The sequence below is a fragment of the Arvicola amphibius genome, chromosome 3, assembly GCF_903992535.2.
Source record: "Arvicola amphibius chromosome 3, mArvAmp1.2, whole genome shotgun sequence".
In the NCBI taxonomy this organism is placed as follows: domain Eukaryota; kingdom Metazoa; phylum Chordata; class Mammalia; order Rodentia; family Cricetidae; genus Arvicola; species Arvicola amphibius.
Window position 1 is genome coordinate 140,141,619 of NC_052049.1, and position 15,922 is coordinate 140,157,540.

The 15,922-nt window shown below is 47.5% G+C and overlaps 1 protein-coding gene across 2 annotated transcripts in view; it reads right to left on the bottom strand.

Annotated features, from left to right (window-relative positions):
- Positions 1 to 15,922, bottom strand: part of LOC119809731 (myocardial zonula adherens protein) — a 97,278-nt gene that overhangs the window by 42,501 nt on the left and 38,855 nt on the right. For both annotated transcript variants that reach the window (XM_038322799.2, XM_038322800.2), the window contains exons 6-10: positions 13,198 to 13,350; positions 10,578 to 10,703; positions 8,936 to 9,064; positions 6,481 to 6,560; positions 4,611 to 4,716 (exon numbers count right to left, since the gene is read on the bottom strand). In XM_038322799.2, the coding sequence (XP_038178727.1) occupies positions 4,611 to 4,716; positions 6,481 to 6,560; positions 8,936 to 9,064; positions 10,578 to 10,703; positions 13,198 to 13,350 (594 nt within the window). The remainder of the gene's footprint in view (positions 1 to 4,610; positions 4,717 to 6,480; positions 6,561 to 8,935; positions 9,065 to 10,577; positions 10,704 to 13,197; positions 13,351 to 15,922) is intronic.

Below are 15,922 nucleotides of genomic sequence, written 5' to 3' on the forward strand. Positions count from 1 at the left end.
CTCAGAAAAAGCCACACCTATGCCAAAGGTTGTACAAGGCTGGGTGACTGAGGGCTTGCTGGTTGTGGGGAGTAGGAATGTTGCAGATCCAGAGCCAAATTATCTTATGCTGTTATTAATTGCCCAGCTGGGTCTGACCTAATACCCCTGTGACGACCAGGTAAGACCTTCTGAGATATATTAACTTAGCTAACCGATCATTAGCTTTCAACAACCCCACAGCTAAGGGTGTCAACAAACACCACCCGAGACCTGCCTGCCCGGGGCTCCCAACAATGTACTTGAAAAGTGCCTTGATTTACGATTTCTTTTTCTTCTGTAACTATAAAAACTTTACAAAACAGGTAACCACATTGGGGTAGCCTGAACGTATGCATCCAGGTAGGGTCATTCAAAGCTGGCTCCAGAGTGAACTGTCTCTTATTCTGTTTGTGTGTGTGTGTGTGTGTGTGTGTGTGTGTGTGTGTGTGTGTGTGTGTGTGGACTCTCTTTACATAACGACAAAGCTGAGATCACAGTAACAGAAAATGTAAGAGAGAGAGAGAGAGAGAGAGAGAGAGAGAGAGAGAGAGTGTCTTTTACCTAAAGAACGAGGCAGAGCTAGTGAGATAGCTCTGTGGATAAAGGCACTCGCTGTACAAGCCTCGTGACCTGGGTTTGAGCCCTGGAACTCATTTAAAAGTGGAAGGAAGTACTGACTCCATACAGTTATCCTCTGACCTCTACATGTGCCTATTCACACACACACAGGCACACATACATGCACACACACCACACACACACACACACGTACATACATATGCATACACACAAATAAGAAAAAATAAAGAACATTGTCAAACTCAGCAGATTTCCATCAACTATCCCTGCCAATCACACGGGGCCAGGAGCAACACTGGCAAGCTCCGGGCTTGCTTTCTCACTTTGGAAGGGGTGCACCTGTGATCTGGGCTATTTCCTCTGAGCAGCCAGTATCTTAAATGTTGCCTGTGTTCTAAAAGACTCTCGCTTCCCTCAATGAGAGCGCCACCCAGTGGCTCTGGCCTGGCCTTGCACCAGAATAACACCCCACCCCTTTTTCTAAGACTCCAGTCAGCCCAGCACGTTGACCATTTCCTCCTCAGACTCTCCAACCCCCACCCCCACTCCTATCTCCTTTCCAGCCTGGTGGCTCCTCTGAACACGCTCACTTGTCCATGACACCCTTCCACACTTTTAACTTTAAACAACCTAAGTGCCCACAATAATTAAGATTTTAAAAAAAAAAAAAACTATTCTTTTTCTGTAGGCGCGACCACCGTGCACTGGACAAACTTGATTATTTTTGCTTCCTGATTTAAAGGTCTTAAATTCAGAATACAGACTTTTTAAAAAAATCTGCTTTCGCTGTTAAAGCCCAGGCAGCTGGTAGGTGGCATCAGTGCCGCTCACGGAGCTCTCCGGGCGGTGCGTGCTGGTTCACTGCATAGACCCATCTCCCACACTCAATGTGAGATGTTTGCGTGGGAAATGTGAAATAAAAGGCATGGATATCAATCTTTGCACACGTCCCTGTTTAAACACACACCCACAAGTGCAGGTCTAGCCCTCTGTATCCACGGATTCAAACCACGGATTCAACCACCTTCAGATTAAAAATAGTTGAAAAAAATAAAATTTCATCTGTGGTGAACATGTACAGATTTTTCTCCTCATCGTTACTCTCTAAAAAATACAGAGAAGCAGCAATTTACACTGTATTCAGTATTGTAAGTAATCTAGAATGATTTCAAACACACAGAAGAGAGACTGGGGAGGTGGCTCAGCAGTTAAGAGCACTTGCTGCTGCTCACAACAGCATGCAACTCCAGCTCCCGGGGATCTGACGCCTTCTGCTGGATGAAACAAGCAGTGACTTCATACAGCACAAACACACAAACACGCACAATCACACACACAAATACACACACATACACACACACAAACACACGCACAATCACACACACAAATACACACACATACACAATCACACACACAACACACACACACATACACACACAATCACACACACAATAAAATACACACACATCACAAGTAATCTTTTTTAAAAAGTACATAGGAGGACTTCAGCTATAGTATACATACACATGGCCATTTTATATATGAGACTTGAGTATCCAAAAATATTGGGATCCTCGAAAGATTCTAGAACAAAATTCCTCAGATACTGAGATACTGAGAGTCAAACTGTGTGTGTGTGTGTGTTTCTTCACTCCCTTTCATTAAGAATATACTCTGTAATATGATAGAAAACCCAGATTCTGAACTTATCTGAAAGTGCCTTTAAAAAAATTCTCGGACTTTGGTGTCAGTCACAATGCTTGACAGACAAGGATTTAACTGACCCAAAAGCCAATCAACCCGAGGCTTACTCAGAGCCCCTCTAGTATGCACACGAGCAATACACATCCCTGCTGTGAGGAAAGAGAAATGGTAGCCCCAGTGAGAACCACGCAAATTAAGACACCACCCTGCCTCCAACTTTAAATGAGGGAAACTCAGAGGTGGAGAAGGAGTGCTCTGATAGCCAGCGTCCATCAAGATGACAGACGCTTTCCCTTGGCAAACATACTTGTGCCCGTGCTGGAGTGGGGTGGGGATGGGATCTCGCCCATCACTGTTCTGATGGTCCCACGCGAGTGCATGAGTTCGAGAAGGTGCAGCTTGGCTCCTCCCCGCTTCTGCTGCCCCGCACACTTGCGTGCGAGCCATACGAGACTCCACTCGGTATGACTGACTTCCCATTTGGAGGCAAGATTTTTATCTACGGTGGATGTTTACTCTAGACCTAATAAAACAGAGTGTCCCTCCCACCCTCATAATTCCCTGACTTTACCTCTACCTCAGGAACACCTGGCATCTTCTAGACTGCTAAAGTAGATACGCTTTTAATTTTATCTGTCATGTATAAATTTACTGAAAAGAGCTACACTTTAAATATTAATGATTCATTCAAAAATTGTCATAGAGCTGGGGAGACCTCAGTTGGTCATGTGCTTTCTTACAAGTATGAGGATCAGAATTCAACCCCAGAACCTATGGAAAGGCTAGGTATGGTGATACAGGCTAGGGATGGTGGTACAGGCTAGGTGTGGTGATACAGCCTAGGTATGGTGATACAGGCTAGGTGTGGTGATACAGCCTAGGTATGGTGATACAGGCTAGGTGTGGTGATACAGCGTAGGTATGGTGATACAGGCTAGGTGTGGTGATACAGGCTAGGTGTGGTGATACAGCCTAGGTATGGTGATACAGGCTAGGTGTGGTGATACAGCCTAGGTATGGTGATACAGGCTAGGTGTGGTGGTACAGGCTACGTGTGATGGTACAGGTTAGGTATGGTGATACAGGCTACGTGTGATGGTACAGGCTAGGTATGGTGATACAGGCTAGCTATGGTGGTACAGGCTAGGTGTGGTGATACAGGCTAGCTATGGTGGTGATACAGGCTAGGTATGGTGGTGATACAGACTAGCTATCGTGGCACAGGCTATGTGCAGTAGTACAGGCTAGATGTGGTGGTACACACTTGCAACCCCAGCCCAGGGGAAGTGGAGACAAGAGGACGCTGGGGCTTACTGGCCAGCCAGAATGGCCTAATTGGCAAGCTTCAGGCCAGTAAGAGACCCCGTCTCCAGAAATATGGTGAATGGTGCCTGAGGCAAAACAGCAAGGTTGTCTCCTGTTCTTCACACACCTGCACACACATGGAACATGCATGTACATGAGCACACACATACACAGGCATACATAAAATGGACACATATTTTAAAGTAGTAATTATTGTAAGTAAAAGAACTTTTCATGTTTTCTTCTGTCAACCAAACTTTTAGTTCATTTGACTTTATTCTTCAAGTTAAAGAATTAGACCCTAGATATTCTTAGAACCCTTACTTATATATTCTTATAACAGTTACTCTTATTTTTCTATCCAATTTTTTTCTACAATTAAGGAAGAAACATCTACAATGACAGTGTGGCCAGCTTTAACCACACACAGGTTTTCATTTGCCAAGTATCACAAGAAAGGGAGGCAGAGCATGATAAGCCAAGGTAAAATCATTTCCTTTTCTCCTTAGAGAACTACATGTTCAACCTACCTGCTTCTCTTCTCATTTAGAAAACACAGAGAGCGATTAACTTCCCCAGCAGATTAAATATCTAACTTTTCGTATTCCATAGGAGAGAAAGGATGCAGAAGAGAAAAGATGGAGGAGAAACAAGAGTGAGGAATGAGCGAGGACACGGAGCAGAGAGCATCAGGAGGGCAGAACGAAAGGGGCAGAACCACAAGAGAACACCCAGGAGCAGAGGCAGGGCACAGCAGTGTGCAGGAGATGAGGGTGGGTTTGGGAGATGCACAGAAACCTGAACTGAGGTCACCTCTGTCCTTTTGTCCCCTAAACTATAGGCCTCTCCTGCAGTGCCACTGTCCTTGGAGACTGTATGCACTGTGAACTGCACTTGGCCAACACTTCAGTCTAGAGAAGCCTCCTTAGAAAGGAACGATCATTGGTCCACACTGCATACAGGGGAGCTGTCCTGGGTCCCAGGCGTCTGCAAGAGCTTACCTCCTCCACCATCTGCTTGACTTTCTTCTGCTGGCAATGCACCATGTCATCCAGGTGCCTGATCCGCTCTCGGAGGCTGGCTGATGCCTCCTCCAGCTGCTGGTACCTAAGCGGAAAAAGAAGCTCTGAGCCCTGACTCAGAACCGCCATGGAGACAGAGACCGCCACAGCATTGTAGAAGCATTGCAAGAACAAAAACTCAAACTCAAGCCACACCCTCCTCCCCGTGGACTCTAGGGATCAACTTAGAATCCATATCACCCCAGAAAGAGCACAGACATCCTTCAGGTCCCCTCCTCAAGGTTCCACTTTGTATAGTGACATTCCTGGGGCAGAATGAGTTTTTCTTCACTGACAGGCATGAAAGGATTTCTGCTTGGGGTTAATACAGACTGGGAAATGCACTCACTGACCTTAATTAGGGGAGTCTAAGAACCCAGTGAAGCCCCTGAAATCAAGGGTGGAGTCCAGGAAAGCCTGCAGCCAGTACTGCTGTGCCCATCACTTACGGAACAAACAAGGCCCACGTGGAAAGCCCTTCGCTGCATCATTGTCCTGCACCACAGAACATTTCTGAGCTTTTTCAGAGATATCGTTCTGTCTTTGCTTGGTTCAAACCAACCAAAAGGAGCTGGCAGAACCCTGGAAGGATGTTCAGGGTCTCCGCCCCGTTTCCCAGCAACACCAGGTCCCTCATTAGCACCAAAGTAGAAACTAGTAAGGACCCCTGCAACTTTGGAAACTCTCGAGTTACAGGAGAAGGGTGAGTGAGCCGGCGCAGCAGCTAGAGGTGCTTGCGGCTAAGCCTGGTGATCTGAGTTTGATTCCTCACATGACCCATGTGACAAAGGAAAGAATTCCTGAGAGTTGTCTTCTGACCTCCACACCCATGTCATGGAACAACTGCAAAATAGACACACACCTGCACAATAAATAAATAAACATATTTTTTTAAACTGAGGAAAACATTTTTTTTCCCAGCACATACTATCCCAATGTGATAGCAGAGACGCCTGATCCACATTCCTCACTGAGAAAAAGAGTTTCCATGCGACAGTTAGGCTGAGAGCCTCAGGGGTCAGGTAACTTTCCCAAGTGCTCCAATCATCCCAGCCTTGCTGTCCTTCCTCACTGCCTTTTGATTTCTAGAAAAGATCACGTACGGCTCCTGTAATTTCCATCCGGGGTTTCACAAAGGGCAATGCAAGGCTTGAGAACAAGCACCACTTTAAAGTTAATTGCCAGGACAAATGGTATCAGTCACAGCTGACGAGTTATCTCATTAACAGGTGTATCCTGTGAGCTCAGGGTCGTGACCACATAGAGACCAAACGTCTGCGTTTGTGGCCATCTTTGACATGTCCCGCTGAACTAACAGCCAGCCTTGGGCAGTGAGAAGTAACTGTAAGCTTCTGAAGGAAATGGACCCGCACTGGGTGCTCTCAGCCAATGTCATACTTACATAGGTCGGTACTGAGTGAGGACCACGTGAATGAAAACACAAGAGTCAAGTGAGCTAGCCAAGGCAGGGCACATGACATTGGGGACATGGCTCGGTGGGTAGGAGAGGACTCATTGGGCAAGCATGAAGACCTGAGTTCAAATCCCCAGTACTCATGTAAAACGTTGAGCACAGCTGTGGGGTAGAGTGTTGTAGGAGGGGAGACAGAAGAATGACCGGGGCTTGCTGGCTTCTAGCCTAGCTCCAGGTTCCCGGAGAGACCCAAGATCAAGAGAATAAGGTAGAAAGTGGTGGGAACAGGACACCAGACATCTTCTTCTGGCCTCTGTATGCATGAACACACACACACGTGCATCCAACACACACAAACACACACACACACACCAATGTGTGTGTCCACCGCCTCACCTGTCCTTGTCAGAATCTGCAATCTCCCCCGACATTTCTGTTTCATGTTCAAGGAGCTGCAGCTGGAGTTGATGCCGTTCCTAAAAGAGACATGATAAAATGAAGCCAGACAGAGGCTGAACCCCAGATACGCCCAGCTCTGGTGTGTCCGAGTCTGCACATCACTCCCTGGATGTCACACATCTACTAGAGCAGCACTCAAAACTCAAAGGGGCCAGTGCATAGACATAGTTACAGATTAGACAAAACACTCCAATCAAATCACATGAGCACCGGCCCAGGCTCACATGTCTTTTTTACTCTGTAGACCAGGTTGGCCTCACACTCAGAGATCCGCCTGCCTCTGCCTTCTGAGTGCTGAGATTAAAGGTGCACGCTACCACAGCCCAGCTTGAAAATGTATATTTCTAACTAATGATAATACATGTCATAAATCAGTGGCCTGTGGCATTGTACAATTCTTGATTGTTTTCAAAATCTTCCAGCAAAGAGGCTCTGAAATTCTGGCAATGTCCTCTGGACAAATCCAGTCATGTTTACACAGGGGTAGTCACAAATAAAACACATATTATAGCCATTATGGCCAGAACAATGGTTCCTCCCCACACACAAAGAAGTTCAGAGTTAATCCCTTATAAACACATCATCTCAAAGTTCCCCCAAAGGGAACTTGCCAACATGGTTTAATGATCTGGAGAGTCTCATGGGTAGAGTGGAGCTCTTACTAAGGGAGGCAGCAGAATTAAAATCAGGGGCTAGGAAGATGTTCTGTGGCTGACTCTGATGCCAGGGTATAGGCACGAGACGAGTAGTACAGGTAGTACCCAGGAGTTAGAAAGGGCAAGGAAACAGACTTTGTCTTAGAACGTCCAAACACCTGCCAACGTCGTCGTTCTGGGACGTCTCACCTCCAGAACAGAAGCTGACTTTTTGGCAATTTATTTCAGCGGCAAGAGAAACACAGGTGTGTCAAGCTATGCGCTTCATGCACTTCGCTGAATACATAGACACACGCGTGTAAACTTCAGTTTACCCCAAACAGTAAGAATTTTTACAATCACTTCTTTGAAAAGAAAAAGCAGGGAAATGTTAATAAAAGCACAGTGGCTGTTATCGTTGGGATGACAGTAGACAGATATTATAGATATTAATATAGCCAGGTCCCTTAAAACACATTTGCCGGTTAAGGGAGGAGTGTTGCTTTGAGTGCTCCTCTGAGAAGGCTGTGCCTTACTTCTACTCACAGAAATTCCTACACAAACATCTGTACAAGTTACATAGGCTCCAAACTAAGTGGCGAGATTCTGTTTTCAGAGTGGGAGAGGGAAAGGAACCTATAATCATGCCCATCAGAGGTGTGAAGGCCTGGGTGGCAAGCCAGTAAGGAGAAGTCAGAGACCCATCCTCAGTTCTATCTGAAGCAGAGACAGGGCCTTGCTCCATCATTAGGTTGGGGGTCCCAGCTTTTAAAGTCTGGCACTTGGTGCTAATGACATCATGTCCATGATGGGTCAATGCTATCAGCACCTTCCAGAAACGAGACCCAGCTTTGGCCCTCAACTCCAGAAGTCCACCCAGAAGTCAGCTGTCAGCTGCTCAATGTCGCCATGCCTTCTCCTCTCCTTCCTTCCTGTCTTTCCTCTTCCACTTCCTGCCTCATTTCTGCAGCCCAGCCCAAGACTAGCTTGTCAACGCTGTAAGCCCCCACCCCGTTGTCAGCCTGTTTACCACACACAGATGAGTTTACCTCCCCATCTCATTCAGGTCCCAGGCGTGTCATGGAAAAGTCAACCTGTCCTAGACACATGCCCCAGAAACAAGAGGGGTGGGGTGCTGATGGAGCCTCCAAATACATTGCCTCATCAGGTTAAATGACAAGTATGTCTTGGGATCCCACACAGCTAGCTGCTGCAATATTAATCTGTAGAAAGAATTTTACAGGTGACTTTTAAAAAATGTATCAAAATAAATTTGATGGGCTGGACTGAGGTTTGCCTAATACACACACAGGGCCGTAGGTTCGATTGCCAACACTACAGAAACAAACAGTAAGAATAGTTTCCAGAGCCGGGCGGTGGTGGCGCACGCCTTTAATCCCAGCACTCGGGAGGCAGAGGCAGATGGATCTCTGTGAGTTCGAGGCCAGCCTGGTCTACAAGAGCAAGTTCCAGGACAGGCTCCAAAGCCGCAGAGAAACTCTGCCTCGAAAAACCAAAAAAAAAAAAAAAAAAAAAAAAAAAAAAAAAAAAAAAAAAAAAAAAAAAAGAATAGTTTCCAGAGAGGAAGACAAGAAAGTTGTTCAGCTCCTTTCTGTGTTAATTAGGCTGTATTGCACTGAAAACTGGGGCTGATAGGAGTTAGTACTGAGGCTTCTGACTCTAGGTAGGTCTTGATGGAGCTGTAGGGCCAGGGGGACTGGGCAGCGGGGGCAGCAGGCCCAGGCTGCATCAGTTACCTTCTCCATTCGCTCAATCAACCTGTCCAGCTCTCCGATCCTTTGGTCTTTCTCCTCCAGGCTGAGCTCAGCTGCCTCCATCTTTTTATTGGCCTCTTCGATGGCTTTCAGAAAGCTGTTGGTTTCCTCCTGCAACAAGCACACACTCTCCTCAGCAAGGCCCCGATACCTGGGTGACTCACCTACGTCCAGACAGGGCCTCGCTGGGTCATCATCTCCCTGTGAAAGCATGACCCTGGGGCCCATGTTTTTCACAGGGAGTGAACTCAACTGTTAAGAGTCTGGTTTCACCTCTGAACAAAGCACATCGTGTAGCTATTCTTCTTTAACTTTAAGATTTTATACTTATTTTATTTTGTGTATGGGGGGTACGGGTTCCAGGATACGTGTGTGGAGGTCAGAAGTGTGGAGAGGATAGCCTTCAATGCTCCCTCCTTCCACCATGTGGGCTTCAGGATGAGCTCAGCTTATCACCTTGGCAGTGGGCATCTTTACCTGCCTAGCACTCTCATTGGCCCCTCGTGTGGCTTTTCAATGGGCCCAGTAACTCTTTAAAAGCTTACGTTCCAAAGGTATGAAAAACAGAAACAAAACAAAATAGCCTGTGAAGGCCTAAATAATATCGTACAAATGCTCAGAGTGTCACTGTGTGGGCCAACATGCTACTTGGAACAGAACGAGGAAATTCCAGATCTTCCTCCCACCATGCAATGTGCCAAGTTACTCCTATGGAAAAACCCAAACATCTGGTGCATTGATTAAACCTCCAAGGACACAGATAAGCCAGACACAGAGAGACTCCTCCAAAGACTGTGGGCCCTCCAAGAGAGGCTGAGATGTGAGTCTGTGTCTAGTCAGAGGCATAGTCCAATCCCGCAGCCAGGAGGAGGAAGGGAGAATGAACGGCTTTCTGAGGACAAGAGTCACTTCTCGCTGTGGGAATGGCAGACCTCAGGAGGGAGACGGTGGAGCTTCCAAGGGTGGGGGCAATGGAATAATCCAGGATGGGGACATGAGAGGAACAAACAGAGTAAACCCACAAACCCAGGATTTACTCGGATGTGGGTTAATGGTACAATTAGCTGGAAAAATGTGTATTTCGAGACAGAAACAGTGGAGATTTTACTCCAGGAGGAGGAAAAATGGGGGTGAATGAGCAATCAAATAAATCCCCTGGGCCGGGGCGTTAGCTCAGTGGGTGAAGAGCATGGTGTGCAGCATGAGGACCTGAGTTCAGATTCCTAGCATGAGGTAAAAGCTGGGCATGGCTGGGCATGGCTGGGCATGCCAGTGACCCCAGCACTGTGGAGGCTAACACAGGGCCACGGGGGTGGGTTGTCTGGAAAACTGCCAGCGGCCAAGACTAAATGGCAAACTCCAAGCTCGGGTCAAATGGCAGAGGCACACTACCAGCATTAATCTGTTGCCTCTACAAGTGCACACATGAGCAAGGACACCTGTATACACAGTGCACACATGCATATAACACACACATGAAATAGACAGTGAATGTGTGAGTGAATGAATGAATCCCCTGACTCCTCTCCACATCCAACCTCATGACTCCCTTTGAGGACTAAACTTTTCTGTTACACCTGCCAGCCACATCCCACGTATTCTGTCCAGAGAGGCACGCACGCACCAGGAGCACCTCCTTCTCGGCAGTGTGCTTGCGCTGTGCCTCCTGCAGCTTCTCCTCGTACTGGCTGTACAGCTTCCTCGTCATCTCCCGCATCACCTCAGCGTTGGCTTCTTGAGATGACTCCACCTGCAAAGAGTCTCAATGCAGAACTGCAGCCTGGACCTTGCCCCTCTCACGTCTCTACACACAGAGGTCAGAACATGACTCCCAGGGGTCTGTAATTGACCAGAGCAGCAGGCAGGAAGTCAGGGAGAGAGAGAGAGCAGCGCATAGCACACACCAGTGCTCTGTACGCTGAGCTATTTAGGGTGACTGGGACAAAGTGTTTCAGAGAACAAATCTTTCCGGAGGTCACTTCTTGGGGCTGGGGAGATGGGCTAAGTAAAGTTTTTCTAGAACCCAAGCAGAGAGCGAGCGAGCGAGCGAGCGAGCGAGAGAGAGAGAGAGAGAGAGAGAGAGAGAGAGAGAGAGAAGCAGCCAGGCATGGTGGCTTACACAGGTTTCCTTACATGATTCCTGGGGCTCACCGGCCAGCTAGCTATAAACAGCCAGCCTCAGGTCCCAGTGAGCGGCTGTGTCTTGAAAGAGAAGACAGACATCTCCTGAGCAATTACACTTGAAGTTAACCTTTGGCCTACACCCAGACAGACATACATGTGCATCCACACACATGCACATATGTATGCATGCATGCATAGATTATTTTAAAGATAGCTTGTCTAATCAGTCCCATTCATTGCCTGACCAGCCCATCTCTAAGTCAGGCCTCTTTAAGGACAAATGAGAAATCCGTACTCATCTTTCCTACACTGCGTGCTTTCCGAGCTGTTGCCTTTGGGAGAATCTTGGCCTAGTGGGGCCACAGGGCTGGGAGCCTTTAGTGGCTAGTCAGGGCACGCACAGCTGCAGAGAGTCCTTGGAGCTGGGGCGGCTGGGGCGGGATGCCAGGAATGGTGTCTCCCTTCTGGCCTTCAGTGAAGATATCACACCACTGACCCAAGGCTGCTGCGGGTGTGCCCTTACCCCTCCTATCAGGCTTCTGCTTGTCCAAGATGCCTGAGCACGTGAGCACCTCACCTCTGGGAAAGGGAGGTGTCCTTTGGCCTTAATAACTTGCCTAGTGTTTACTCCAAAGCCGTGACAAGTCCCTCTTGACGCCCTTGAATGCTCATCTCTTGGGAAAGTGTCGGCATTGAGAAGCCACAGGATGGAAATTCACGAGCAAACGTTATTAACTTAGAACGCAGGTCCAACCCCACACTCCTTTCTACCGCACAAGTGCCATGGAAAAGGGCTCTGCCTGAGACCTGTTCAAGCTGCACTCCAGTCACGTGAGGCACCTGGAGTTCCTGCAACCTCTTTCATTCTTAGTTTGAAGGATAAAGCAAAAGGAAGAGTGGAGAAAAACCTTTTGAGCTCCAGTGGTCAAGACCAAATTCAGCATCGGTCTCTAAAACAGGTCACTGTAGGCTGGACACAAGGGACCTGGACTGTCAGGCTACCTAGCCATGCCTGGTGACCTACCACCCCAGAGCAGACAGCAAGAGAGTGGGCAGACCCAAACGGTGTGTGCTCAATAAGTGCTTGTGGACTGAATAGGCCCACAAAGGTTCCATTCAGGAATTTCTGACTTCCTTCACAACAATCTTTTTTAATTTTCAAAGTAACTCCTAAGGGGGGTTTGGAGAGATGGCTCAGCGGTTAAGAGCATTGCCTGCTCTTCCAAAGGTCCTGAGTTCAATTCCCAGCAACCACATGGCAACCATCTGTAATGAGGTCTGGTGCCCTCTTCTGGCCTTCAGGCATACACACAGACAGAATATTGTATACATAATAAAAATAAATAAAAAAAATTAAAAAAAAAAACAAAGTAACTCCTAGAGAGAAAAAGAATGTATAAAACTGTCAAACAGAAAGAATGGCCTGGGGCTGGAGAGACGGCACTCTCTGGTCTTCCAGAGGACCCGAGTTCGCTTCTCCGTTCCCACATCAGGTGACTCACAATCGCCTGTAACTCCAGCTCTGGGGGAATCTGTGGGCACTGCACTCAGGTATACAAACCACACTCAGATACATACATAGATACATAATTTAAAAAAATGAAAGAGTTGCCTTATTTGAAGGGAAAGCAAAGAGGGGCTAAGGTATTCTGCCCAAGCCTGACCCCAGGGTGGCTGTAATAGCAGGACCCCAGAGGCGAACGACAGAGTCTGCAGTGCAGCGTGGTGGATGCAGGGAAGGACGCACTGCCAGACGGTTTTCCTAACTGAGTTATCAGCATCTCCACCCGTCACTAGCACACTCTGGCTTAGGCAATAAGTTATACATGATGCACAGAACAACTTAAGGCTGCACAGAACACAGCTTGAAAACCACAGTATTGGAGGAGGGGCTTGTGAGCCTACACCCTTTCTTGACACTGTAGGCTAAGAAAGGCATGCCTCCAATATCTGTGCAGCACCCCAACTCTAGGCAACCCCCCAAGGAGGCAGACACCTTCCTGCCACCTTCAGACCATGGCTGTGGGTAAGGAAGACTAATGAGAAAGAGAATGGAGAAACGGAGATGGAAAATTAAAGAGAGGAGCGAGAGGTCAGTGGGAACAGGCCAGTTGCTGTACCTTCATTTTCAGCAGCTGGTTTTCCATCTGCGCAGCCTCTAACTGCCTCTGCTTCTCCCGCAGCTTGTCCATGGATGCTTCATAGGTCTGCTGCAGATGTCTGATTTGATCCTTGATGTTGCTGTTTTCCAAGGTCACATCCACAAGGGTTTTCTATTTGGGTGAAAATTAAAAACCCAGATCAAGTGGTATGAGAACCCACAGGCGTGTCACCCCACTAAGGGTTATGCTGCAGCAGCTCCCAGGTCATGGACCAGGGGTTCCTACAGTGGCTGGGGCCTATCCCACTGTGGTTTAGTGGAACACAGCCTTCTTGACCATCCCCAACAGCTGTGGGCCATTAGCTTGCCACTGCTTAGGATGGGAAGATGGATTAATTGGGATCTTTCTCAGGGAAAATGCTCATAATAGTATCATTTCACACGAGGGGAGCATGTGTAAAGTAATAAACACAGGCCAATCCCACACATAAACCCAAACCATGATACCTTTTACTACATAACAGAATTGAGATTTATTTCTATTTTGTTGTTTCCCTGTCTTTTCTGTATTTCCACGGTAAAATAAACAAAACCAAAGTGTTTTATAGACTAGAGATAAAGTCAACAACTTTGCCTGACAAGTGTCAAGAGCCTGTTAAGGGGGCCGCAGATGTGGTTCAGATGATCGTGTGCTGGTAAGTCAGCTCGACACAAGCCAGGGTCATCTAGGAAAGGGGAATCTTGATTGAGAAAATGCCTCCTTCAGACTGGCTTGTGGGCAAGCCTGTGGTATAATTTTCTTGATGGATCATCAATGTGAGGATGCACAGCACACTGTGGGCTGTGCTGCCCCTGGGCAGGAGTAACGTAAGTAACAGGCAGAGCAACCAGTAAGCAGAGCTCCTCCATAGTCTCTGCTTCAGCCCCTGCCTCCAGGTCTAAATAAACCCTTCCCTCCCCAAGCTGCTTATGGTCAGGGTGTTTTATCAAGGCGACAGAAAGCAAACTAGGGAACCCAGCACGCATACAGTCCAGGGTCCACTCCCAGCACTGCATACGTGACGGACATGTGGTGGCTCAGGCCTGTAATCATAGCACTTAACAAGTAGAATCAGGAAGGTCAAATTCAAGGTCCCCCTGGGCTACATAGTGAGTTTGAAGCCAGCCTGAGCTCCATGATTCCATGTATCGGGAAAATGCTGTTGACTGCTGCTCCAGGACACTTGTGTGGTCAGAACTTATTAAACTAATAATGCTGTGATTTGTTGCTTCTGTTTCTATTTAATCGGAGAGAAATGATTCCCATAATCCTGTACTCTCCACATTGGACATGGGGTGTGGGCTTTATCTGCAACTTCGGGATGTGAGACTCAGAACCTGGTGTGGATGGTGCTATAACAATAAGCTTTTTGCTTGCTGTGAAGATGTGTCTTTGCCAAGGCACCTTCTGATTGGTTCAATAAAACAGCTGCCGGCCAATAACTAGGCAGGTTGAGGTTAGGCAGCACTTGTGGTGTGTGTTGGGGGAGAGGGTGGGGAAGGAAGGGAGTTACCAGCCATATACAGAGGAAGCAGGAGATGAACATGCCATGATGAAAAACAGTACCTACACATGGCAGAATGTAGACAAGAAATATGAGTTAATTTAAGCTGTAAAAGCTAGTTAGTAACAAGCCTACGCTATTGGCTGAGCAGTTATAATTGATAAGTTTCTGTGTGGTTATTTGAGATCTGACTGGTGAGACAGAGCTGACTAGCAGAACAGAGGAAGTCCGCCTACAAGGTGGCAGGCCCCTCTCCTCTGTCCTCTGACGGATGGATGGTCTCTGAAGATTCTCCACCACTCCTCGTTGGACAGCAACATACCTAAGCCCACTTGAACCACTTTAGAAACTGTCACTAGAGGCAAAAAGTTACCAAAGGAAACACTGAAGCCGTTGAAAGATTCCAGGGGCTGCAGAAGACATCTAGTCTAATGTGCAAGTCCTTCTGGGAGAAAATGGATGCACAAACACTTAGCCTTGACTAAGAGACCAGATTTGTCTAATCCTGTCTCTGCCATTAACTAGACACTTCATGTCGTTGATCTCTGTGGCCTCAGTGTATCCACAGGAGTCAGGGTTTGGACCCCACCTCTACAGTCTGCCCAGCTCTGCCTTTCTAAGAACTGAAGCCGAGAGTCTGGTCTCTGTCAATAATGACAAACACGGGTAGAAAGGACAAGTGGAAGAGGCTGGGATCTTGCACAAGTAAGAAGCCAGTGACCTTCAGATATGACCGATGGTGTAACCTTCTAGTTGCATGGCTCTGTTGGCAGCCCAGGATTAAGAGACTAAGGGTCCTTGGGTTGGAGATAACCTTGTTCTAATAAGTGACCAATGAGGTAAATGCCTAGATTGTCAACTAAACAATGCATGAGAAGAATTTGCTTAGAAATATATTGTTTTTCTGGGGGAGAAATCCCCAGAGACAGTGCAGATAGAAGCAGGCCTAAGCTCAGGTGGGGCAAGGTCCTCTCTGGTAGGCGGGGGAATAAAAATGTTTCCAAAAGGGAAAGAAAGAAGGCCTTGGCAATCCCCCTTCAAGATAGGAGGAAGGGAACAAAGGGCTCCTGAGTAAATCAGGGGCTTGGCCTGAGGCCAGGTGGAAGCTGGCATACACAAAAGGGAGCCAGGAAAAGCCTGGGACTGCAGCCCAACCAGAAATGGGCATCCCAGACAAACCCAAACACAGCCCTGCCCCAC